At 39.9% G+C, this 23,391-nt stretch overlaps 2 protein-coding genes across 3 annotated transcripts; one reads left to right on the forward strand and one right to left on the reverse strand.

The window, feature by feature from the left end:
- On the forward strand, positions 1 to 15,431 carry LOC112179171 (E3 ubiquitin-protein ligase UPL1). Of its 2 annotated transcripts, none has more exons than XM_024317508.2 (17): positions 1 to 256; positions 452 to 590; positions 2,000 to 2,095; positions 2,179 to 2,385; positions 2,534 to 9,077; positions 9,165 to 10,261; positions 10,348 to 10,644; positions 10,729 to 10,933; positions 11,613 to 11,884; positions 11,993 to 12,276; positions 12,518 to 13,634; positions 13,719 to 13,865; positions 13,964 to 14,044; positions 14,129 to 14,354; positions 14,451 to 14,590; positions 14,873 to 14,979; positions 15,151 to 15,431. In XM_024317508.2, the coding sequence occupies exons 2-17, from the start codon at positions 495 to 497 to the stop codon at positions 15,251 to 15,253; spliced, it is 11,019 nt and encodes a 3,672-aa protein (XP_024173276.1). In that variant the 5' UTR covers positions 1 to 256; positions 452 to 494; the 3' UTR covers positions 15,254 to 15,431. The 2 variants fall into 2 exon arrangements, with proteins under 2 accessions (XP_024173276.1, XP_024173277.1); XM_024317509.2 differs by having other exon boundaries at positions 10,729 to 10,924.
- A 648-nt stretch (positions 15,432 to 16,079) lies between these two features.
- On the reverse strand, positions 16,080 to 22,314 carry LOC112179172 (kinesin-like protein KIN-14R). The gene is made up of 19 exons (XM_024317510.2): positions 22,120 to 22,314; positions 21,563 to 21,870; positions 21,288 to 21,456; positions 21,119 to 21,189; positions 20,848 to 21,031; positions 20,569 to 20,678; positions 20,384 to 20,483; positions 20,220 to 20,306; positions 19,925 to 20,101; positions 19,515 to 19,788; positions 19,216 to 19,377; positions 18,904 to 19,119; positions 18,788 to 18,825; positions 18,507 to 18,670; positions 18,038 to 18,277; positions 17,876 to 17,941; positions 17,460 to 17,534; positions 16,870 to 16,938; positions 16,080 to 16,794 (listed from the first exon to the last, which is right to left on the reverse strand). The coding sequence occupies exons 1-19, from the start codon at positions 22,289 to 22,291 to the stop codon at positions 16,330 to 16,332; spliced, it is 3,147 nt and encodes a 1,048-aa protein (XP_024173278.1). The 5' UTR covers positions 22,292 to 22,314; the 3' UTR covers positions 16,080 to 16,329.
- Between the last annotated feature and the right edge of the window lie 1,077 nt (positions 22,315 to 23,391).

Consider the following 23,391-nt stretch of genomic DNA (forward strand, 5'->3'; position numbering starts at 1 on the left):
GGGCTGTTCCGAGATAAAAACAAAAAAAAGAGTAAAACTAAATTCACCAAAAACCACTAGAGCGAAGAAGAAGAGAACCACCAAGACCTACGCAAACCCCTTTTCTCCTTCGTCTCTCTCTCTCTCTCTCTCACTTTCCGGGGTTTCTCTCTCTTCTCCAAATCCCTTTCTCTCTCTTCTGCTCTGCGACGCCCTTCGAGGCTTCCCACCGCCGGATGTGTATGCATCCGTCGCCGCTCTCTCCGTCCTGTCTCAGGTGCTCCGGCCGCTCTCTCTCTCTTTCTTTCTCTCTCTATCGGTGTTTGTATTTACCTGATCTACTTTTTCAATCAAAAGCTTCAAGCTTGGTGGTTTTTAGGGATTTCGGGGGTTTATCTCATCGCCGATTCCCTATCTCTGCCTCTGTGGTTCAGTTTTTGGTTTAATTTTGTGGTGTTTGTTTGGATTTTAGGATTTGAAGTAGTCTCTGCAGTAGAGAAAGCTGCGGTGGAGATATGACTACTGTAAGATCAAGCTTGCCGTCCAGGATTCGGCAGCTTCTGTCCGCCGACGGTGCTCTCGGGCCGTCTATCAAACTTGACTCCGAGCCGGTGAGTTGCTTCCCTTTCGCTTTCGGTCTGGTTTGATTTTTACATGGAGGAGACTCCGATGTTGTGTTGTGTATAGCTTGTGCGAATTTTCTACTCTTCTTTGTTTTAGTGATTTAGAGATTAGGGTTTCATATGTTAGGGTTTCTGATTGGGAAAAGCTTGTTAGGATTTTGCTGACCCTCTTTTGGTCCATCTGTTTAGTTATTTGGAGTTGGTCAAGTGTTTGGGGTCCTTAAGATATGTAATTGTGCTTACTGGTTGGGTTCTATTAGTGATGTGGTGTTTACAGAATAATTGGAATGTTTGGCTGGTAATGGATAAGGGAGTTTTCAATGGTCTATCTTTTGTTTGGTAACTTTTGTTTTTTTTAAAATTTTTTTTATTTCTAATGCTTTTGTTCCCGGCATTGCTTAATACTATTAGGGTTTTATACCATGCGGTGGAACTCTTAGTTAATATTCAATGTAATATCGGCCTCTTTATAATTTCCTTTTTGTGTTAGCATTAGATACATGTCATTTGTTTTCTAAATTTTTGGGTTAACTTGTGGAGAATATGTATGTTGGAAAGTTTTGAGAACCTGTGTGTTTGATGTCTGTTTGGAAAGGATAGCCACCTTTTAGAATTATTCATGCTACACAGATTAATAAGTCTGTCTGCTGAACATCTTCTCCCTTAGTTGATGTACTCTTGGAATTTGCATTACTAGAACTTGTACTTTTCAAGGGTCATTGTTGGCTCCTACATCCCCAAGGCAGTTTTGACCTGAAAATAATCTGTAACTTCCCCATAGACTTGCAAGGAAGGCATATTCCCTGCTTTTAGGACTGATATTCCAAAAATGTAGTATCCCTTTTATGTCTGACTCTTTGTTCTGTATATTCTGCCTCCATCTTCTTTCATGTATAGATAAATGTTGCTAAATAAATTTGAAAATGCATACAAGTCATTGTAGGTTTAGAGGAATGACCATTGTTGCCTAACATGTACTTTTCTGGCCACCTAACATGTACTTAGGGTTTGACAATCAGGAATCTATGGTAACTGAAGATTTTTTTGGTTTAATGATAAGAGTTTAAATCATCATGAGTTTACTTACCAGTTTTTAAACAGTAACTAGAAATTATACATCCTGAAATTTCAATGAGAGTCACTGTCAGGAAAGGATTTGATAAGTGACAATAATCAAATTAGAGCATATCCATTAAAAAAAAAAATTAGATAGTTACCTGGACAGGAAGATTTGTTCTCTCATGCTTGAACTTTGACAGGAAGATTTTTTTTTATAATTTTTTTCCTAGCATATTACTGATACGATTTATCATATACTGTTATGTAGCTCAGTTCTGAAGTACTTATTTTTTCCTATGTTAATGTGACACATTTTGACTTCATTTCATTGGTTGCAGTCTCCTAAGATCAAAGCCTTTATCAATAAGGTGATACAGTGTCCATTACAAGATATAGCTATTCCTCTTTCCGGTTTCCGCTGGGAGTACAGTAAGGTGATACCATGCTCTGCTTCTTCTCCATTAAGTTTGATATTTTTATCTCTATTGTGTTGCTTACTTGTTTTATTTGACTTCAGGGTAATTTCAACCATTGGAGGCCGCTTTTTCTGCATTTCGATACATATTTCAAGACATACTTGTCTGGTAGAAATGACCTACTCTTGTCCGATAAAATCTTAGAAGATGATACTCCATTCCCAAAACATGCAGTACTACAAATTTTGAGAGTGATGCAAACAATTTTAGAGAATTGCCATAACAAGAGTTCTTTTGATGGCTTAGAGGTATGTTGTTGGAGCAAGGAATATGTGTGTCGCAACTAGATATATGCATTTTCTTTTCTCAATCCTTTTTTTTTTTGCTTCCGGTGCTATTTTATTGTAGCCTTCTGTATTTTTTCTCTAATTTATCTGTATATGCTTTTCTTTTCAGCATTTCAAGCTGCTACTTGCATCAACAGATCCAGAAGTTCTTATAGCAACACTTGAAACACTTTCTGCGCTTGTGAAAATATATCCCTCTAAGATGCATGTCAGTGGAAAGATGATCGGCTGTGGTTCTGTAAACAGCTATCTCCTGTCGCTTGCACAGGGCTGGGGAAGCAAGGAAGAAGGGTTGGGTCTATTTTCATGTGTCATGGCAAACGAGACTGCCCAAGATGACGGGCTGAATTTGTTCCCATCTGATGTAGAAAATGATTCTGACAAATCTCAGCATCGAATAGGTTCTACCCTTTATTTTGAATTGCATGGGAATGCCCAAAGTACAGAGGAGAGCAGTAGCAATGTAAATAGTACTTCCAGTTTGGGGGTTATAAACATGCCAGATCTGCATTTGCAGAAGGAGGATGATTTAAAGCTGATGAAACAGTGCATAGAGGACTACAGGGTACCTCCTGAGATTCGGTTCTCACTCCTGACAAGAATCAGATATGCTCGTGCCTTCCGTTCACCAAGAATCTGCAGGTTGTACAGCAGGATTTGCCTTCTTGCATTTATTGTGCTTGTTCAATCTAGTGATGCACATGAAGAACTTGTATCATTCTTTGCTAATGAGCCAGAATATACTAATGAACTGATTAGAATTGTGCGGTCGGAAGAATCAGTTTCTGGAACCATCAGAACACATGCAATGCTTGCCTTGGGAGCTCAATTAGCTGCTTATTCTGCATCTCATGAGCGGGCACGAATTTTGAGTGGATCTAGTATCAGTTTTGCAGGAGGGAATCGTATGATACTTCTGAATGTACTCCAGAGAGCAGTTTTATCACTTAAAACCTCCAATGATCCAACTTCTCTTGCTTTTGTTGAAGCTCTGCTTCAGTTCTATTTGCTCCATGTGGTTTCATCATCCACTACAGGGAGTAATATTAGAGGGTCAGGCATGGTTCCAACATTCTTGCCTCTTTTGGAGGATTCTGATCCCTTGCACTTGCATCTAGTCTGTTTTGCTGTGAAAACTCTGCAAAAGCTCATGGATTACAGTAGTTCAGCTGTGTCTCTCTTTAAAGAGTTAGGGGGAGTTGAACTGTTGGCTCAGAGACTACAGATAGAGGTACATAGGGTGATAGGCTTGGTCGGCGATAATGATAATTCAATGGTCATTGGTGAAAGCTCCAGATATAATGAAGACCAGTTGTACTCCCAGAAGAGGCTCATTAAAGCTTCGTTGAAGGCACTTGGGTCTGCTTCATATGCTGCTGGCAATTCTACCAGATCTCAGCATCCTCATGACAGTTCTTTACCTGAAACTCTTTCTCTGATCTTTGGGAACGTTGATAAGTTTGGAGGTGACATTTATCACTCTGCTGTGACAGTTCTGAGTGAAACGATACACAAAGACCCAACTTGTTATTCTGCTTTGCACGATATGGGTCTTCCAGATGCTTTCATATCTTCAGTTGTAGCTGGGGTTCTTCCATCTGCAAAGGCACTTCAGTGTGTGCCTAATGGTCTCGGTGCTATATGTCTTAACGCCAAAGGCTTGGAGGCTGTGAAGGAAAAGTTGGCCTTACGATTTCTTGTTGACATCTTCACCAGCAAGAAGTATGTAGTAGCAATGAATGGAGCTATTGTCCATTTGACAAATGCTGTGGAAGAGCTTTTGCGCCATGTATCTTCGCTAAGAAGTATTGGTGTTGATATTATGATTGAAATTGTTGAAAAAATTGCTTCCTTCACTGACAACAACAATGCAGGGCTAGCAGGAAAGGCTAGTGGGAGTGGGAGTACTGCTATGGAAATGGATTCTGAAGACAAGGAACAGCCTTTGGTAGGTGCTGTAGAATCGGCTGCAGATGGTATCAGTAATGATCAGTTCATTCAATTATCCATTTTCCATTTGATGGTACTGGTCCACAGAACAATGGAGAATGCTGAAATATGTCGGTTATTTGTTGAAAAGTCTGGAATTGATGCTTTACTGAAGCTTTTGTTACAGCCAACTGTTGTACAATCATCTGATGGAATGTCTATTGCTCTACATAGCACCATGGTTTTCAAAGATTTCACTCAAAATCACTCTGCTGCACTTGCCCGTGCATTTTGCTCTTCCCTTAGGGGCCACCTAAAGAAAGCTTTGTCGGAATTTGGTGCGGCTTCAGGGTCTTTCTTACTGGAACCTAAGATGACTTCAGATGGTGGGATCTTTCCTTCACTGTTTCTCGTTGAGTTCCTGTTGTTTATTGCTGCCTCAAAGGAAAACCGCTGGGTAACTGCATTGCTTACAGAACTTGGAAATGATAGCAAGGATGTTCTGGAAGATATTGGGCGTGTCCATCGGGAAGTTCTATGGCAGATTGCTCTTCTAGAAGATACCAAGTCTGAAATGGAGGATGAAAGTGCTGGTTCTACCACTGAGTCGCAACAGTCAGAAATGAATGCAAGTGATTCTGAAGAGCAAAGGTTCAACTCTTTTAGGCAGTTTCTTGATCCATTGATGAGAAGAAGGCAATCTGGATGGAGCATTGAATCGCAATTTCTTGATCTTATTAACCTGTATCGTGATCTCGGTCGCGCCACTAGTTCTCAAAGAACACATTCTGATGGTCCGTCAAATCTGCGGATTGGATCTAGTCATCATTCTGGTTCTTCAGATGCTGGTAGAAGGGAGTATGACCAGCAGAGCTCCTACTATACTTCTTGCTGTGACATGGTAAGATCACTTTCTTTTGACATAAGTCATTTGTTTCAAGAGCTGGGAAAGGTCATGTACCAACCTTCTCGTCGACGGGATGATATTGTGAATGTTTCCGCTGCTGCAAAATCCGTGGCTTCTACATTTGCATCTATTGCATTGGATCACATGAGTTTTGGGGGGCATGCAAGTTCTTCTGGATCTGAGGTGTCTATATCAGCAAAATGTCGTTACTTTGGTAAAGTTATTGATTTCATTGATGTCAGTCTACTGGAGAGACCAGATTCATGTAACTCTGTTTTCCTCAATTGCTTGTATGGACATGGAGTTATCCAGTCAGTTTTAACGACATTTGAAGCTACCAGTCAATTGCTCTTCACAGTAAATAGGGCTCCTGCATCTCCCATGGAAACTGATGATGGAAACTCAAAGCAGGATGAAAGGGAAGACACTGACCATTCATGGATTTATGGTCCGTTAGCTAGTTATGGAAAACTTATGGACCACCTGGTAACATCGTCTTTCATATTATCTCCTTTTACAAAACAGTTGCTTGCACAGCCCCTTGCAAATGGAACAATTCCTTTTCCACGCGATGCTGAGACCTTTGTAAAGGTCCTACAATCCATGGTGCTGAAGGCAGTGCTTCCTGTCTGGACTCATCCCCAATTTGTCGACTGTAGTTATGATTTTATTACTACAGTTATTTCTATAATCAGGCACATATACTCTGGGGTTGAAGTAAAGAATGTCAGTAGCAGTTCCAGTGCTCGTATTGCTGGTTCCCCTCCTAATGAGACAACTATATCAACGATTGTAGAGATGGGCTTCTCCAGGTCTAGGGCAGAAGAAGCTTTGAGACAGGTTGGATCCAATAGTGTGGAGTTGGCTATGGAGTGGTTGTGCTCCCATCAAGAGGAAGTTCAAGAAGACGATGAACTTGCTCGTGCACTTGCCATGTCTTTGGGTAATTCAGAGTCTGACACTAAGGAAGCTGGTGCAATGGAAAGTGCGCCGGAAGAAGAAAAGGTTCAACTTCCTCCTGTTGAGGAGTTGTTGTCTACATGCACAAAGCTTCTGCAGATGAAGGAACCTCTAGCTTTTCCAGTGCGAGACCTGCTTGTGATGATATGCTCCCAAAATGATGGTCAATGTAGGCCTAATATCATATCATTCATTGTTGATCGCGTCAAAGAATCTAGTTTGAATTCTGACAGTGGAAACAGTAACTTGCTATCTGCTCTTTTTCATGTTCTTGCTTTAATTCTTCATGAAGATGCAGTTGCAAGAGAAATAGCCTCGAAGAATGGATTTGTGAAAATAGCTTCAGATCTACTTTCGCAATGGGACTCTAGTTCAACTGGCATAGCAAAACGAGAAGTGCCCAAGTGGGTAACTACAGCTTTTCTTGCAATAGATCGGCTGTTGCAGGTGGATCAAAAATTGAATTCTGAAATTGCCGAGCAGTTGAAGAGAGATGCTGTTAGTAGCCAGCAAACATCTATTAGCATTGATGAGGACAAGCAAAATAAGTTGCAGTCTGCATTGGGATTATCTTCGAAGCACATAGAAATTAAGGAGCAGAAGAGGCTTATTGAGATTGCTTGTTCATGTATCAGGAATCAGCTTCCTTCTGACACAATGCATGCAGTTCTGCAGCTGTGCTCTACCCTCACCAAAACACATACAGTTGCTGTTAGTTTTCTTGATGCTGGGGGTTTAAGTTTGCTACTCTCTTTGCCAACAAGTAGTCTATTTTCTGGTTTTGACAATATTGCTGCAACCATTATCCGTCATGTTCTTGAGGATCCTCAAACCCTTCAGCAGGCAATGGAATTTGAAATAAGGCACAATCTTGTGGCTGCTGCCAACAGACATTCAAATGGAAGGGTTTCTCCCCGCAATTTTCTAGCGAGTTTAAGTTCTGCCATTTCCAGGGATCCAGTGATATTCATGCGTGCTGCTCAGTCTATTTGTCAAGTGGAGATGGTTGGTGAGAGGCCTTGCATTGTTTTGTTGAAAGATCGTGACAAAGATAAAACCAAAGAGAAAGAAAAAGAGAAGGATAAATCTTTGGACAAGGAGAAAATACATATTTCGGATGGGAAAACTGCTCTGGGTAATACAAATCCAGTACCTTCTGGCAATGCACAAGGCAAGGCTCATGATTCAAACTCAAAGAGTGGTAAAGTTCATCGCAAATATCCCCAGAGTTTTGTGAGTGTGATTGAGCTTCTTCTAGATTCTGTGTATACTTATGTTCCTCCTTCAAAAGACAATCTTGTTGTTGATGTGCTCCATGATACCCCGTCATCGACTGACATGGACATTGATGTTGCTGCTGTCAAAGGAAAAGGAAAAGCTATTGCCTCATCTTCTGAAGATGGTGGAGCTGGTGCCCAAGAAGCTTCTGCATCACTTGCAAAGGTCGTTTTTATTTTGAAGCTTCTGACAGAGATTCTAGCAATGTATGCTTCATCTGCCCATGTTCTACTTCGGAAAGACGCTGAAATTAGTAGTTGCAGGAACCCTAATCCAAAGGGTTCTACTGCTGTATGCACTGGTGGAATATTTCACCATGTTCTTCACAAGTTTATTCCATATTCGCGGAGTGCCAAGAAGGAAAAGAAAACAGATGGTGATTGGAAGCACAAGTTAGCAAGCAGGGCGAGCCAGTTTTTGGTTGCATCATGTGTTCGTTCTTCTGAGGCAAGGAAGAGGATTTTTACAGAGATCAGTTATATTTTCAATGACTTTGTGGACTCATGTAATGGCTTTCGACCACCTGAAAATGACATACAAGCTTTTGCTGATCTGCTTAATGATGTTCTGGCTGCTCGGACTCCTACTGGTTCATACATCTCCGCAGAAGCGTCTGCTACTTTTATAGATGTTGGTCTGGTTGGATCATTGACTCGAACCCTCCAAGTGCTGGACCTGGACCATGCTGACTCACCTAAAGTTGTTACAGGTCTGATCAAAGCTCTAGAACTGGTAACCAAAGAACATGTCCATTTGGCTGATTCAACTGCTGGTAAGGGCGACAGTTCTACAAAACCTCCTGATCAGTCTGGCAGGACAGATAATGTTGACGGTGGATCCCAGTCCATGGAGACACCATCCCAATCCCATCACAATTCTGCTCCAGCTGAGCGCACTGAGTCTTTTAATGCTGTCCAATCTTATGGTGGTTCTGAGGCTGTCACAGATGATATGGAACATGACCAAGATCTTGAAGGACGTTTTGCTGCTGCTAATGAAGACGAGTATATGCATGAAATTTCAGAGGATACTCGGGTTCTGGAGAACGGCATTGATACAATGGGTATACGGTTTGAAATTCAGCCTCATGAGCAAGAAAATCTTGAGGATGATGATGAGGATGATGAAGATATGTCTGAGGATGATGGAGATGAAGTGGATGATGATGAAGATGAAGATGATGAGGAGCATAATGATCTGGAAGATGAAGTCCATCACTTGCCACATCCTGACACTGATCAAGATGATCATGAGATTGATGACGAAGAGTTTGATGAAGAAGTATTAGAAGAAGATGATGAGGATGAGGAGGATGAGGAGGATGGAGTTATACTGAGGCTGGAGGAAGGCATAAATGGGATTAATGTTTTTGACCATATTGAGGTTTTTGGAAGAGAGCATGGTTTCCCTAATGAAACACTTCATGTGATGCCAGTGGAAGTTTTTGGGTCTAGACGTCAAGGGCGCACTACTTCTATTTACAGTCTTTTGGGCAGAACAGGTGAGAATGCGGCTCCATCAAGGCATCCTCTTTTGGTTGGACCTTTGTCTCTGCATTCGGCCCCTCCTAGGCAACCAGGTAAATATCTTTAAATGCTTTTCATGTGTTGCAACTGTTATATTTTATTTATAGTTAACTTTTCTGATGGTCGTTATTGACTTGCAGAAAATTCTCGTGATGGCATCATACCAGATAGGAACTCTGAGATCACCTCATCAAGATTGGACAGTATTTTCCGATCATTGAGGAATGGGCGCCATGGACACCGTCTGAACTTGTGGATGGATGATAACCAGCAAGGTGGTGGATCAAATGCCGGTGTAGTACCCCAAGGACTTGAGGAGTTGCTTGTTTCCCAATTGAGGCGACCAACACCCGAAAAGACTTCTGAAGAGAATACGACACCAGTAGATTCTCAGAACAAAGAAGTAGTTGAGTTGCAAGAACCGGATGCAGCTGTAAGGCCTGAAATGCCTGTTGAAAATGATATAAATAATGATAGTGCTAATGTGCCCCCTGCTGATACAATGGTCAACTCTGGCAATGCTGATTTGGTAACACCAACAGCAAGTGAATCTTTACAAGCAATGGACATGTCTAGCACACATCCACAGTCTGTTGAGATGCAGTTTGAACACACTGACGCAGCTGTGCGGGATGTAGAAGCTGTGAGCCAAGAAAGTGGTGGAAGTGGAGCAACTTTAGGGGAGAGCCTTCGTAGCCTTGATGTTGAAATTGGGAGTGCTGATGGTCATGATGATGGTGCAGATAGGCAAGGATCCTCAGATAGAATGCCACTTGGTGATTCTCAGGCGACTCGAGCGAGGAGAACGAACATATCTTTTGGGAATTCTGCATCTGCAAATGCAAGAGATGTTTCACTTCATAGTGTAACTGAGGTTTCAGAAAATTCTAGCCGGGAAGCAGATCAGGATGGTCCAGCAGCAGAACAGCAACTTAATAGTGATGCTGGTTCTGGGGCAATTGATCCTGCTTTCTTGGATGCTCTTCCTGAGGAGTTGCGAGCTGAAGTCCTCTCTGCACAACAGGGTCAAGTAGCTCCACAGTCAGCCTCTGAGCCACAAAATGCTGGTGATATTGATCCAGAATTCCTTGCTGCCCTTCCCCCAGATATCAGGGCTGAAGTTTTAGCTCAACAGCAAGCCCAAAGGGTACATCAGTCTCAGGAACTGGAAGGTCAACCAGTTGAAATGGACACTGTTTCAATAATTGCAACCTTTCCTTCAGAATTGAGAGAAGAGGTACATTGTTTATCAGGTCGTAGGCAATTTATATTAAAATCTGCAAATAAATTCTTTAATAAATGTATATTTCACTTTCTGTTCAGGTTCTGTTAACTTCATCTGATGCTATACTTGCCAATCTTACACCGGCTCTAGTTGCGGAGGCAAACATGTTGCGCGAAAGATTTGCCAATCGTTATAATCGTACCCTATTTGGTATGTATCCTAGAAACCGTAGGGGTGAGGCGTCAAGACCTGGCATTGGATCCAGCCTGGACAGAATCGGTGGAGGCCTTGCCTCACGTAGGCCTATAGGTGCTAAGGTAGTTGAAGCTGAAGGAGCTCCTTTAGTCGATGCGGAAGCTCTGCATGCAATGATTCGAGTGCTTCGAATGTTTCAGGTTGGTAGTCATGAGTTCACTATGATTTTTCATCAATATGAAAATTTCCTTAATATGTGAAACATGATGGATGTAATCTTGCAGCCTCTATATAAAGGTCAGCTGCAGAAGCTTCTGTTGAATTTATGTGCTCATGTTGAAAGCAGAAATTCTGTTGTGAGAATTCTGATGGGCATACTAATGCTTGATACAAGAAAGCCTGGGAATCACTCAACTGATATCGAAACATCGTATCGGCTTTATGGTTGCCAGGGCAATGTGATGTATTCACGCGCCTCAGGTAAAGATGGTAAGATATCCCAGATGACAAAATTATTAGAGAAATGAGTCGCCTGTTATTTGTATTAAAGCATCAACTAATAATTCGGAATGAAATGAAGTAGTATTGAAAACTTTCTTTGTACGCGCTGAATTTCTGTTAGAATGTTATGACACATGTGCTTTTCTTCTGTCTGGATTACATGAATTTTTTTAGGGGAAAACATGCATATAATTTTCAAAATTGCTCCTCAGGGGGGCATAAATTTTATTCTCACTGTTTGAGTATTGTACAGTAAATGATTTTCAAGACACGACTAACAAGATCAGACATTATATAATACTTTTATAGGTCTGATTAAATTCAAATTTCTTACTAATTATTATTTTGTGGGTGAGTTTCTTAGGTCTAATGATTAGTTGATATCTAGATAATTCTTCTTGTGATCAGTGCAATAATTTTTAGTGGAGAATTGTTTTTAGTAACCTCATCCTTACCATATGAAGTTGGGGATTTACTTTACTAGCTTCTGATTTAGCTTCTAACGATTAGTTTATGTGTGGATATTTCTTGTGACCAGTGCTTTAAATTTCAGTGGAGAAAATTTGTTACTAATCTCACACCTAACGTGTGACGTTTGGGATGTACTTTTGCTAGCTTCTGATTGAGCGAGTTACAGGGCTCTAACATCTTGCCTTTTATGAAACAGGAGTTCCACCATTGTTATCTCGCCGCATTCTGGAAACTCTGACATATTTGGCTCGGCATCATCCTAACGTGGCAAAGATTTTGCTTCATTTAAGGTTGCCTCATTCTGCTCTTCAAGAAAGAGAGAATAGTGATAGGGCTCGTGGAAAAGCTGTGATGGTTGTGGAGGAGAATGGTCAAAATAATCAGGAAGGATATCTGTCCATAGCCTTGCTTTTGAGCCTCTTGAATCAACCCCTTTATTTGACGAGAAGTATAGCTCATCTTGAACAGGTGGGAATATGGACTATTTAGTTTTTTTTTTGCTCTTTGTGGGGGTTATTTTTCTATGCAATTGGACTTCGTAGATTTACATTCATCTCTTTGTTGTCATTTTTGCAGCTACTTAACTTATTGGATGTCATCATTGATAATGCTGAAACCAAGTTACCGGAAAAATCTGGGGTTTCTATTACTGAACAACCCTCGGCTCCTCAAGCTTCTGATGCTGAGATGAATACAGAGTCTGGTGGCATGTCCGTTGATGTTGGAACGCAAAGTAAGGTTGTTGATTCCTCCAAACCCTCCACTTCTGGTGCAGATGACGAATGCCATACTGAAAGTGTTCTGCTGAACCTGCCACAAGCAGAACTTCGCCTTCTATGTTCATTGCTTGCACGAGAAGGGTATAGCATCAACTTTTTTCTATACGACAAAAGCATAATCATTTAGTTATTCCCCACCCCGGCGACCCCCCTCATTTGGTTGTTTGCGAAATTGATTATACTTTAATCATATGTTCAATTAGTGGAACGTATCTGAAGATAACGTTGTTGCTGTTATTATTGTTTAGTAGGTCAATAGCTGCTATGGAAAACTTTTAGTTCCATGCACTTTGGGTATTTGACATTTTCTTTTTCGATCCAGGCTTTCAGATAATGCTTATACTCTTGTGGCTGAGGTAATGAAGAAGTTGGTGGCAATTGTTCCTACCCATTCCAATCTGTTTATTACCGAGCTAGCAGATGCTGTTAGAAATTTGACTAGATCTGCCATGGATGAGTTGCGCAAGTTTGGTGAAGCAGTGAAAGCGCTCCTAAGTACCAAGTCGTCTGATGGAGCTGCTATTTTAAGAGTTCTGCAGGCATTAAGCTCCCTTGTTGCCTCACTGATTGAGAAAGAGAAGGATCCACAGATTCTTGCAGATAAGGAGCACACTACTCTTTCTCAGGTTTGGGATATCAATGCAGCTTTGGAGCCTTTGTGGCTTGAGCTAAGCAGTTGCATAAGTAAGATAGAAAGCTATTCAGAAACCACCCCTGATTTGTTGACTTCATATAGAGCTTCCACATCTAAACCATCTGGTGTAATTCCTCCCCTGCCTGCTGGGACTCAAAATATTTTGCCATACATAGAATCTTTCTTTGTGGTTTGTGAGAAATTGCATCCTGGGCAGCCAGGCCCTGGTAACGACTTCAGCGTTGCTGCAGTTTCTGATGTTGATGATGCCAGTACATCTGCTAGCCTGCAGAAAACCTCGGGTCCCACTGTGAAAGTGGATGAGAAACATGTTGCTTTTATGAAGTTCTCAGAGAAACATAGGAAGTTGCTAAATGCTTTCATCCGTCAAAATCCTGGTTTGCTAGAAAAGTCTTTCTCGCTGATGCTGAAGGTTCCTCGCTTTATTGATTTTGACAACAAACGTGCTCACTTCAGGTCAAAGATTAAGCATCAACATGATCATCATCACAATCCTCTAAGAATTTCTGTAAGAAGAGCATACATTCTTGAAGATTCATATAACCAGCTTCGCATGCGGTCAGCTCTAGATTTGAAGGGGAGATTGACTGTTCACTTTCAAGGAGAGGAAGGAATTGATGCTGGTGGACTCACGAGGGAATGGTATCAGTTGCTGTCCAGGGTTATCTTTGACAAGGGAGCACTACTATTTACAACAGTGGGCAATGAATCAACTTTCCAACCCAACCCTAACTCTGTTTACCAGACAGAACATCTTTCATATTTCAAGTTTGTTGGGCGAGTGGTGAGTACAAGAATTTCTCATGGTCTTAGCTGCACTGAGGTCATTTGATTTGCTAGAAGTTCATTTTCTTCTTTACTACTACAGGTTGGGAAAGCACTATTCGATGGTCAATTATTGGATGTCCATTTTACTCGATCCTTCTACAAGCACATTTTGGGGGCTAAGGTGACTTATCATGATATTGAGGCCATTGATCCTGATTACTTTAAAAACCTCAAGTGGATGCTCGAGGTATGCAGAATGCATTTAACTTGGATTCACACACACACACACACAGTTGCCTATATCCAACCAGTGATTAACTCTTCTTTTTTGTCTGTCATGTGCAGAATGATATAAGTGATGTTCTAGACCTTACTTTCAGTATTGATGCAGATGAGGAGAAACTAATATTATATGAAAGAACAGAAGTAATGCAATTTCTCTTCTCCTTAAACAGAATTTTTTGTCCCAATATGACTTCTGTGTATTAATTTTTTTTGAGCATAATGCAGGTAACTGACTATGAACTGATTCCTGGAGGGCAAAACATTAAAGTTACAGAAGAAAATAAGCACCAATATGTTGACTTAGTTGCGGAGCATCGATTAACAACTGCCATTCGTCCCCAGATAAATGCGTTTTTGGATGGATTCTCTGAATTAATTCCTAGGGAACTAATATCCATTTTCAATGACAAGGAACTGGAACTATTGATCAGTGGGCTTCCAGATATTGACTGTGAGTTTCTTTTGTCTGAGCTATTGTCCTAATTTTGGCCTTCTAGATTTCAGGACGTGCAATTCTCATAACAATTTCATTTTCCATGTGTTTCAGTGGATGACATGAGGGCAAATACCGAATATTCTGGATACAGCCCTGGATCTCCTGTGATACAGTGGTTTTGGGAGGTTGTCCAAGCTCTTAGTAAGGAGGATAAAGCTCGACTATTGCAGTTTGTGACTGGCACCTCAAAGGTATGGGTCTGCATTCTTTTTGTTTATTTGCTCTATTGCAGGCATGACCTGTGGGTACATTTCTCTCCAGCGGAATCCATTATCCATGCCTTGGAGAATATATGGGGGTTCTAAGTTGAATTGTTTTCTAGGTTTTTAATTCCGCTTTACATATGCATCTAGTCTCTTGATTCAAAATTCGTATGTGCTGTGCGATCTCATTACGCTGCATCATGTTAGTATGCATTGGTGCATTGGGAAGTATAATGTGTTGAGCATTTTTCTTTTTACCATTTTGTCCAGGTACCTTTAGAAGGTTTTAGTGCACTCCAGGGGATTTCAGGCTCACAGAAGTTCCAGATACACAAAGCATACGGAAGCCCTGATCACTTGCCATCTGCACACACTTGGTAACTTGTTCTCCCATCCCAATTTTTTTTCCTTTAATTTGCAAATATGGTTTACTTTGTCATGGCCATTTCAAGTCCCTTCCCTCCTATTCTCATCTATTGTTTCAACTTCCAATCCAATCCACTATTACTTTTATCATGGTTCACTAAAGAATTTTCTTGTTAATGCAGTTTCAATCAGTTGGATTTACCAGAGTATCCTTCTAAGCAACATCTTGAAGAGAGATTGCTTCTTGCGATTCACGAAGCCAACGAGGGATTTGGTTTTGGTTAAGAGCTTCGATTGGGGTCATAATGTGGTCGCCATGTAGATAATATAAATCATGGAAAGGGCAGTGGTAAAGGGGCGTATGGGATTTTGCGTTTTTATTTATACATTATAAAACTGTACAGTTGCTTTTTTCAATGAAAAGTGCTGTTGGCAGTTATTTTTTGCCAATTTGCTTTCTTTACTGTTTGATGCTCTCTCTATATGGCCTTAATTCTATTTCATTTTCTACCAGAGCTAGATGACTTAATTGATCAAAAAGCAAAAGCTAGATGACTTAACATGACCACCTATCCGCATTGCCATTGATCATTGGACCCTTCCATTACTTGGCCCAAATTCATTACCTAATTTTGAACTTTAAATTTCGCCGACTTGGCAGAAAGGAAAAACGTATGTTGAAAAAGATATTGAGTGTGGTCGAAAGAGATAAAGAAATAAAGAGAAAAAATAATTTTATTTTTACACTATTTTGGCCAAAATATTTTTGAAATAGTAGATATTGACGAGTCTTTAAAAGACAGAATTAACCAAATGACTTAAAAGAAAGATGACAGTGATCCAAGTGTCAAATGAGTTTTTAGGATTAGGGAGGATATTTCAATAGTCTTTTAAACAATTTTAGTATTCAAATTCTTTAGAAAACAACTTTGCACAGCGAGCCATTGGTCGAAAAAGGCTCTGAATGTGAAAACATGTTGCGATAAAAAATTTAAGAGGTGCCCAAAAAAAAAAAAAAAAAAAAAAAATTCTAGCCCCCTCCATCAGTGAGGTTTCAACCTTAAGCCTACGTAAGAAATATGTGAAAAAACTTTGTAAAACTCGCATAAAAATATTTACAAATATTATACCTATGAAGTTGTTGCTGGGTCTGCAACTAATCCACTAGCGTCTGTCGTTGTGATTCTGTAGACACAAATGGAATAAGGCACTTGATGCGTGTAAAAGGCTCTTGTAATGAAAATGCCATCATGTTCTATGTAATCACCAAGGCAAACAAATTGCATTCCTCAATCATTTACTTACAAAAAGGTTGAGACAAACACCGATATAGTGTAAACTAGTAGGATGATGCTTTGCTTTCATCTTAACCAGATCCTTGACTTGACTGCTGGAACCTGATCTCTATCATTTCTGTTGTTAGGGAATGTTTTGTGAGTAGTACTCGCTGGTTTTATACTTCTCGTGATCCTAGCCAATGCTTTCTGCGTACCGGACTTGCCTCTGTTTGGTTCAGATGAAAACATCTTCCCATCAGTCAATGTAGCTGGCAGTATGAAATTGTTCTCATGTCCTTTGCTTCGGAACTCTCTTTTTCTCCTAATCTCGTGAAGCGATTCAGGAACTTTGAGCAGGGCAGACCCATTATCTGTCATTTGGTTACTATAGCTGAAGCTCCTTTGACTCAGGGGATTGACATCGGCAACAGTCTCATGCCTGAAGCATTCTTTTGTTTGATTGGGGGTGGCTTCTGAGTTCTCGGTAGAAAATGCTGATGATGCATGCACTTGTTCTTGCTGTCTCAACTTTTCTTCAAGCTCTTTTACCTGAAAATACAGTGGAAATAAATGAGTGCATTTGCCATGTCTGTGTACATGCACAATGAAACTTGTAGTAAGAACCTTTTGTTGAAGCAACTGGAACCCTTTGTTATTTTCTTTCATTGCCAACTTTTCTTCAAGCTCCTGAACCTGTCATAACAGAAAGCAATAGATCACGCATTGTAGTTAATTTGGTGGATGTGGTCACATGGAAGACTGCTTTCTCTGTCTGTGATTATGGCAATGAACAGGGTCATATAATGGGTACCGGAAAAAATATTTACACCTTACAATTACATTAAATAAGTTGAACGATATGACATGAAATATATAGCACAATATATATTTTTATAGATATATGCATAAACAACCGACCCATGAATTTAGGTATCAATGTGCGAGTGATCTTTTTACATTTGCATATGTAGTCATTTACTTAATTTGAGTAAGTTTACATGAGTAACTTTCCATGATATGTGTCATTATTATAGTGAAAGTGAGCATGTCCATTAAGTGCAAAAATAGTCAGAAGGACAAGACCATTTTAGCTGAACGAACATTTGTAAGAACCCTAATTCAGGTCCTTTAGAAGTTGAGATAGGAAACAAAGAGCAGTGAGAGGTCTGAAACTATCTTTGGTAATTATCTGAAGTATTTTGAATGACAATTACCTTCCATTGAGCAACTGCTGAATGATGCTCGAGCTCTTGAGTTTTTTCTTTTAACTTGTTCTCAAGGTCTTTCACCTGTATAGCATAAGCAAGAAGTCAAAATCAACCATTATTAACAAGTAAAATAACTTCTGTTACAAGCAACTCCATCAGTAAGTCTTCTGAGAACCAGTAAGTACTATAAAATTCTTTCGCTACTGCTTGAAAGATCCCTCTTCTTTGCATTTATTACGGCTCTTTCTTCACGAGTATTATAATTGGAATACTCTTATTACTCCAAAAAAAATCCATTTCCTTTCACTTGAAATGATGATCATTTAATGGCTTTTAAAATCTAACTCTTCAAGGGTATTTCATTCTAAAAATGTGATAATTATGACTCTAGTTATATAAGTATTTTTCAGTTCTGTAGAGACCTTGTTTTGAAGAATTGTGGGATATGCATGCTCACGTTCTTTCTGCTTGTTCTCAAGCTCTTTGACCTTCGTAAAAAGAGAAGTCAGATGTTAGCCAACATAGTTATATTGTGTAGAACAAAAGAAGAAGAAAAATTTAACGTCAATCAAGTACCAAGCAACCTTTTTTTGAAGATCCAAGCTGGCTTCTGCCTTTTCATTTGCTTCTAACAACTGGTGTTCTAGTCGTCTGGAAAAATCAATCTTCAACGCAATTTGCTTTTCAAGTTCATTGATCTTATCTTGTTGGCTTCTACACATTTGATAATCACCTTTTGCCTTACCTTCCAGATTCTGAAAGTTTTCTTCTAATTTTCGGAAAGCATCCTCTTTAGATCTCAACTCTTGCTTTAGCTTGTCATTCTTCCCAAAAATAAATCAGGAAACAAAACAATATCAGCAATTTATGAAGTCTTGCTTAACATTATGCAGATTTCAGAAGCTTGTTGGTTGCTAAGTGGGGACAAGAAAGCACTTTGTCATTCCCTAAAAGTAATTTTTCCCTGATGACTTTCCTTGACTGAGTTAACAAGTTCACTTTGAAAATGGATATTGAAGGGAGAGTTAAAAAAAACTCTTAACTTAGGCTTACCTGGTTTCTTAGCTTTTGAACCTCACCCGTATCCACTTGCTTCCTTGCAGGACCTAATTCAACCCCTCGAACCCGCGCTGCAAAGTTTAGAGAACTTAAAGTCTCATTCAGGTCCTGCTCTGAAGGGCTAATTTGGACAAACATCAGAGTTTTAGCATCTCCACCTGTGGCATATCAAAAGAGAGAAATCTATTATATGCTGATCTCTCATTCTTCTATGGCTGATATACTAATAGTGGATTCAAGCTACAAGCAATATACAATCTTGTGCTGCTGCTTACCCAAGGAGTCTTGAAGTAGATGTGTGAGCTTGGAATTCCTGCAAACACCAATGAAATATCAGATTATAATGAATGGGATATATGTCTGCTATGTGATATAATCATATAAAACAAACCTATACGGAATGTGGCTCTTCTTAGCTGCCAAAGCAGAAATAACATCACCAAGAGCTGATAGAGATCTATTGATGTTTTGAGCTTCCTTGAGGCGTTCCCCTTGAACTTCAGTTTTTGCCAGCCTTTCACTGCCAGCAAGGTCCACAAGCCAAAGTTTGCTCATGGTGCAATCACCAGTCATCAAATTCTTTGCTCTTACCATTATGCAAAGTATGCTAATAGAAGATTGAACAGAGAACATCAGCAACATAACATAAAAAGTTAAAGTACAGAGAACATGTAAGTGATAAGAATTCAGGTCAAATTCTAACCAATGAGATCGGCTGCTATGTTCATTCACATTGTTTGATCCTGTTGTCCTTGCATTGCTTCCAGCTTGCAGAATGCTCCAGACCTCATTAATATTCTCAACTTTGGCTTCAATAACTCCAGGTATGTGATGAATGCCTTCAGAAGCTTGCCTCATCTCCAACCTAAAAGAAAATTTACGGTCTATAAGATGACCATACCCAGCCATATCCACATCAAGCTATGAGCCTAGACTATCAGCAAAATTAATACAGCTCATGTGAGATATTTTACTTCTATGGTAAACTGCATTAGAACTTACCTTTTTGAAGTAGAAGAGGTGGCTAGCAAGTCTCTGATTTGCTCATTATAGACCTCAAGCACGCTAACAGATATGTTGTATGTGAAAGTTTCTTTCCTCTCCTCAGCAGTTATAAACAACTGTTCCAAAGTCCTATAGTTGACCCCTCTGTTAGACTCAGGACCTTCCATTGTGAATGTCTTTCCTGTCCCCGTTTGCCCATATGCAAAGATACAAACATTGTAGCCATCCAATACTGAAACAATCATAGGCGAAGCATCTGCAAATACATCGACTGCAACAGCAACAAAAATTTTCGAGTCAATTTAAGTAAATTATGATCAACCACTCTCACAATTCCAAACAAAAGATAGTACTCCAGGTTCATTCATTTTTATCTCAAAAACTTTCTTTCTGTTGTTCAAGCGTACCTTGATCATCCTCTGGTGTGTAAACTCGGTCGAATTTGAATATTTTCTTATTGGAGCCACTTGAAATTATCCCAAGCTCTCCATCCTTGGCTGCATCAAAATGTACAACAGTTGCATGCCCAGCCAATGACTCGTCTTTCCTTAACGGGCGACACCGACAAAACACCCTGATGTTCCCTGAAATGTACAGTTCAGAGTAAATGCAAGAACCAGCTCAAAACACAATCTACCATGACAAAGACAACGTAAATTTTTCAATGATTTAAGAGTAGTACAAGAAGGAAAGCTATTATGCCTTTTGCCTCCTGAATTTGGTTATAAAGTATCTTCCTCTTTGCCTGCTCCTCGCTCAGCTTAAACTTAAGATCCTCACACTGTGTGACTGCAAAATGGACATTGTATTAGATGTGTATATCTAGTTCAAAAATATATTATCTTCAAACACTGATACAAACTTACCCATTGCTTGAACTGCAGATACCATATTGCTCAATTCTGGAATTGCATCAGCACACTTGTGCACTTCACAATATAGTTGATAATATTCTTGCTTCATCAACTGCAAAGGGATCAACAAATCATTCCTTTTCCATCCATCCAAGAGGACACTAATGAATGTGAGAACACATGCAAATGATACCTACTTTGACTTCCCTTTCTAATTTGTCAACAACTTCAGTCCACATTCTCTTATCATGTTCATACTGACCAGAGATATCTCTGACTTTTGCTTCAGTTTCTTCCCTCACTTGATCTGCAAGTAGTGTATGTAATCATAAAAAGTTGTCTTTGATGGACCATAAAAGCTGCAGTCTGCAGCCTAATGATACTCATTGGAAAGTTATTTTGAGCCATTCACTCTCAAAACTATTTACCTCCACAAAACTAAAAGTCACATTACTTGAAGCTGGATCCGTCCTTACCTAGACAATGAATTGTATATAACTTGTTATCGAGTTCCATGGTGACGTCCTGTAGCTGTTTGTTTGCTGTTGTCAGTGACATCCAAGCTTCGTGACATTCATCTGTCTTGAGCTGAAACCGGGTCTTCAGCTCTTCTATCTTCTTTTCATATTTGGCAATAAACTGCATCCTTATATACTTCTCCTGAGAGTTTACATCAAATAAGAGCCTTATAAACAAGAAGTCAAGGGCTTGAAAGTTCCAAAACTAAAGTGAAGTTATATAACTAACCTGACCAGATAAAATTTCTATCTCAGCAGCACAATTGTTACACACAAGGCTTCCATGTTTCACCTTCGATGCTTCAATCAAGTATTACAATATAAGAGATGAGTCTCAATAAGAAGTTATGAGGATACATGTTTCATATAACCAACCAAAAACAGTCATCTAAAAATACCTGGTAATCTGGCCCGCTTTATACAAATTCCACTAACTATTGGACTTCCATTCACCCCTTCAAACCTTATTACGATTACCCCATCCTCCCCCACAGACACTTTGACATCTATCACCTGTAGTGCCTTATTTGCTCCGACGACAGAATAGATATCAATTTCGGACAGAACCTACCATTTTCACAAACACCAAAACAAATTGGTTTCAAACTACATATAAAATTACACCAGAAAAGTAACAAAAATTTGATACATCTAGGCAAGCTCATTCACTTGCCTTCTCTTCCTGCATGAAGACATCAAACACCCTCATCCCTTTCGGACCATTACTGTATATGATCTCCGAAAAATGAAGATCCACAAAATACTCTCCAGGAGACAGATTCTCAAACCGATACGCGAAATTCCCAAAACGTGCAGACTGATAAATGGATTGTACATCAATATCACTCCCTTCAATGGTTTCATCAGTTCTTATAACATTCCCTCCTTGGAAAAACTTGTCATCCTCGACTCGAAAACCTACATTCCTAGTTTCCATTAGAGCCTCCCCTCCAGCATTCACAAACAACACAGGCTTGTCATCTGGTTAAAGAACACAACAATGTCAACATCCACTAACCCTAAAAATTAAAATCAAATCAAAATTCTACAAAAAAAAATCCTAGCTTTCATTTGTTTCTTATAGAGCTAGCTTATTCGTTCATCTTCCCCTTCTGAATTTCGCATTTTCGGAAACCTAGCTTCCAAGAAACGAGCGAATTGCATGCAATTTCCGAATTCCGTAACTCAAGAAACGAAATTGAACAAAGAAAGAGCGAGATCGGTACGGACCTGAGCAAGCGGAGCGTACGAACCCGGTTCGGACCAGTTTCGAACCGGGAATACAGAGCGACGAGAGCGACTCATTGCAGACCGGTTTAGGAGGGTCGATTTCGCGGCGGATTAGGGTTTGTGAGAATTGAGGTGAGAGAGAGGCGGTGGTGGAGGAGAGTGGCTCTGCCATTACAGCTCTTGAAAGGTTTGAAATTTTTGAATGTAAACGACCGTTTATTATATTAGAGAGCGTGGCATTTTGAATATCACCGACGATTGGGGTCAAATGCTTTGAATCTCAACCGCTGAAGTGATCCAACGGCTATCAAATTTGCACCTTGCTAATTTTATTTTATTTTATTTTTTGGCAATTTTATTGTATCGAACAGTTTTTGTTTGGAAGTTTAGGGTTTGTGGTATGGAGGAAGGTCCGTTTCACATTTGTACATGTGCTAGTTGTACATTTCACTATCAAAGTATCAAATCCATAATGGTCTAATAACATAGGAAGGAGGGTCGGTATCAGGTTATACAATAAAAGAGTGAGGGGACATGGAACCTGAATCTTGAAAAGAAATAGAGTGCAAAAAGATGAAAGTGAATGGTCCTTAGCATTTTTTTTGAAGGATCGATGGTCCTTAGCATTTAGAATAGCAAGTGCAATATGGTGTGGAGAAAGAAAGCTAGGCATCATGAAAATATCGGGAATGGGATCCCCAGTCGGTTCTCTCGTCTACAACCACCAAAAACTAGAGTCTATGACGATTAGTCCCGAGATTAGAAAAGATATATGCCAAGCTGTTGTCCCTATCACGACCACCACCCACCAACTGTGGAAACCAACTGTTTTTGAAGGATCCATCAGCATGGCATTCATTAGCTTTGACCCACCCGCTTGGCAGAGTCGTTAACAAACTTGAAAAACCTAAAGAATAAAGGCCCCATCTTAACTTCAAAGAAGGAACAAACCAAGAGGCATACCAACTAAGGAACCCCATCCAAACGACCAAACCACAAAATGCCTTCAGCTTTGAAGGACTCCAATTCAATTAATTAAGGCAACTGAATCAATCAGGACAAACAAGTAATCAAGTCCCTCTGGAATTCAACCACCCATCCAAACAATCATAGTACCTTTTCTTTTAGAGTATTGAGCATACAGAAATTCAATTAAGCCTACTTGTTTACATAAGTGATGCAGCATCTGTTGGCTACGGCATTCTGAATCAGAACAAAACCTGGTAAAGAAAAGTTTACACAAGCAGAAATACATCCAGTGTGATCATGAAA

Source organism: Rosa chinensis, chromosome 7, assembly GCF_002994745.2.
Source record: "Rosa chinensis cultivar Old Blush chromosome 7, RchiOBHm-V2, whole genome shotgun sequence".
NCBI lineage: Eukaryota > Viridiplantae > Streptophyta > Magnoliopsida > Rosales > Rosaceae > Rosa > Rosa chinensis.

Coding starts and splice junctions, on each gene's coding strand:
- LOC112179172 (XM_024317510.2), bottom strand. CDS start 22,291: ATGGCAGAGCCACTCTCCTCCACCACCGCCTCTCTCTCACCTCAATTC. Junction 21,032..21,118: donor TAGAAATTTTATCTGGTCAG/GTTAGTTATATA, acceptor GTAAACTCTCAG/GAGAAGTATATAAGGATGCA. Junction 18,671..18,787: donor TCTACTTCAAGACTCCTTGG/GTAAGCAGCAGC, acceptor GATATGCCACAG/GTGGAGATGCTAAAACTCTG.
- LOC112179171 (XM_024317508.2), top strand. CDS start 495: ATGACTACTGTAAGATCAAGCTTGCCGTCCAGGATTCGGCAGCTTCTG. Junction 2,096..2,178: donor TCCGCTGGGAGTACAGTAAG/GTGATACCATGC, acceptor ATTTGACTTCAG/GGTAATTTCAACCATTGGAG. Junction 13,866..13,963: donor ACCTCAAGTGGATGCTCGAG/GTATGCAGAATG, acceptor TGTCATGTGCAG/AATGATATAAGTGATGTTCT.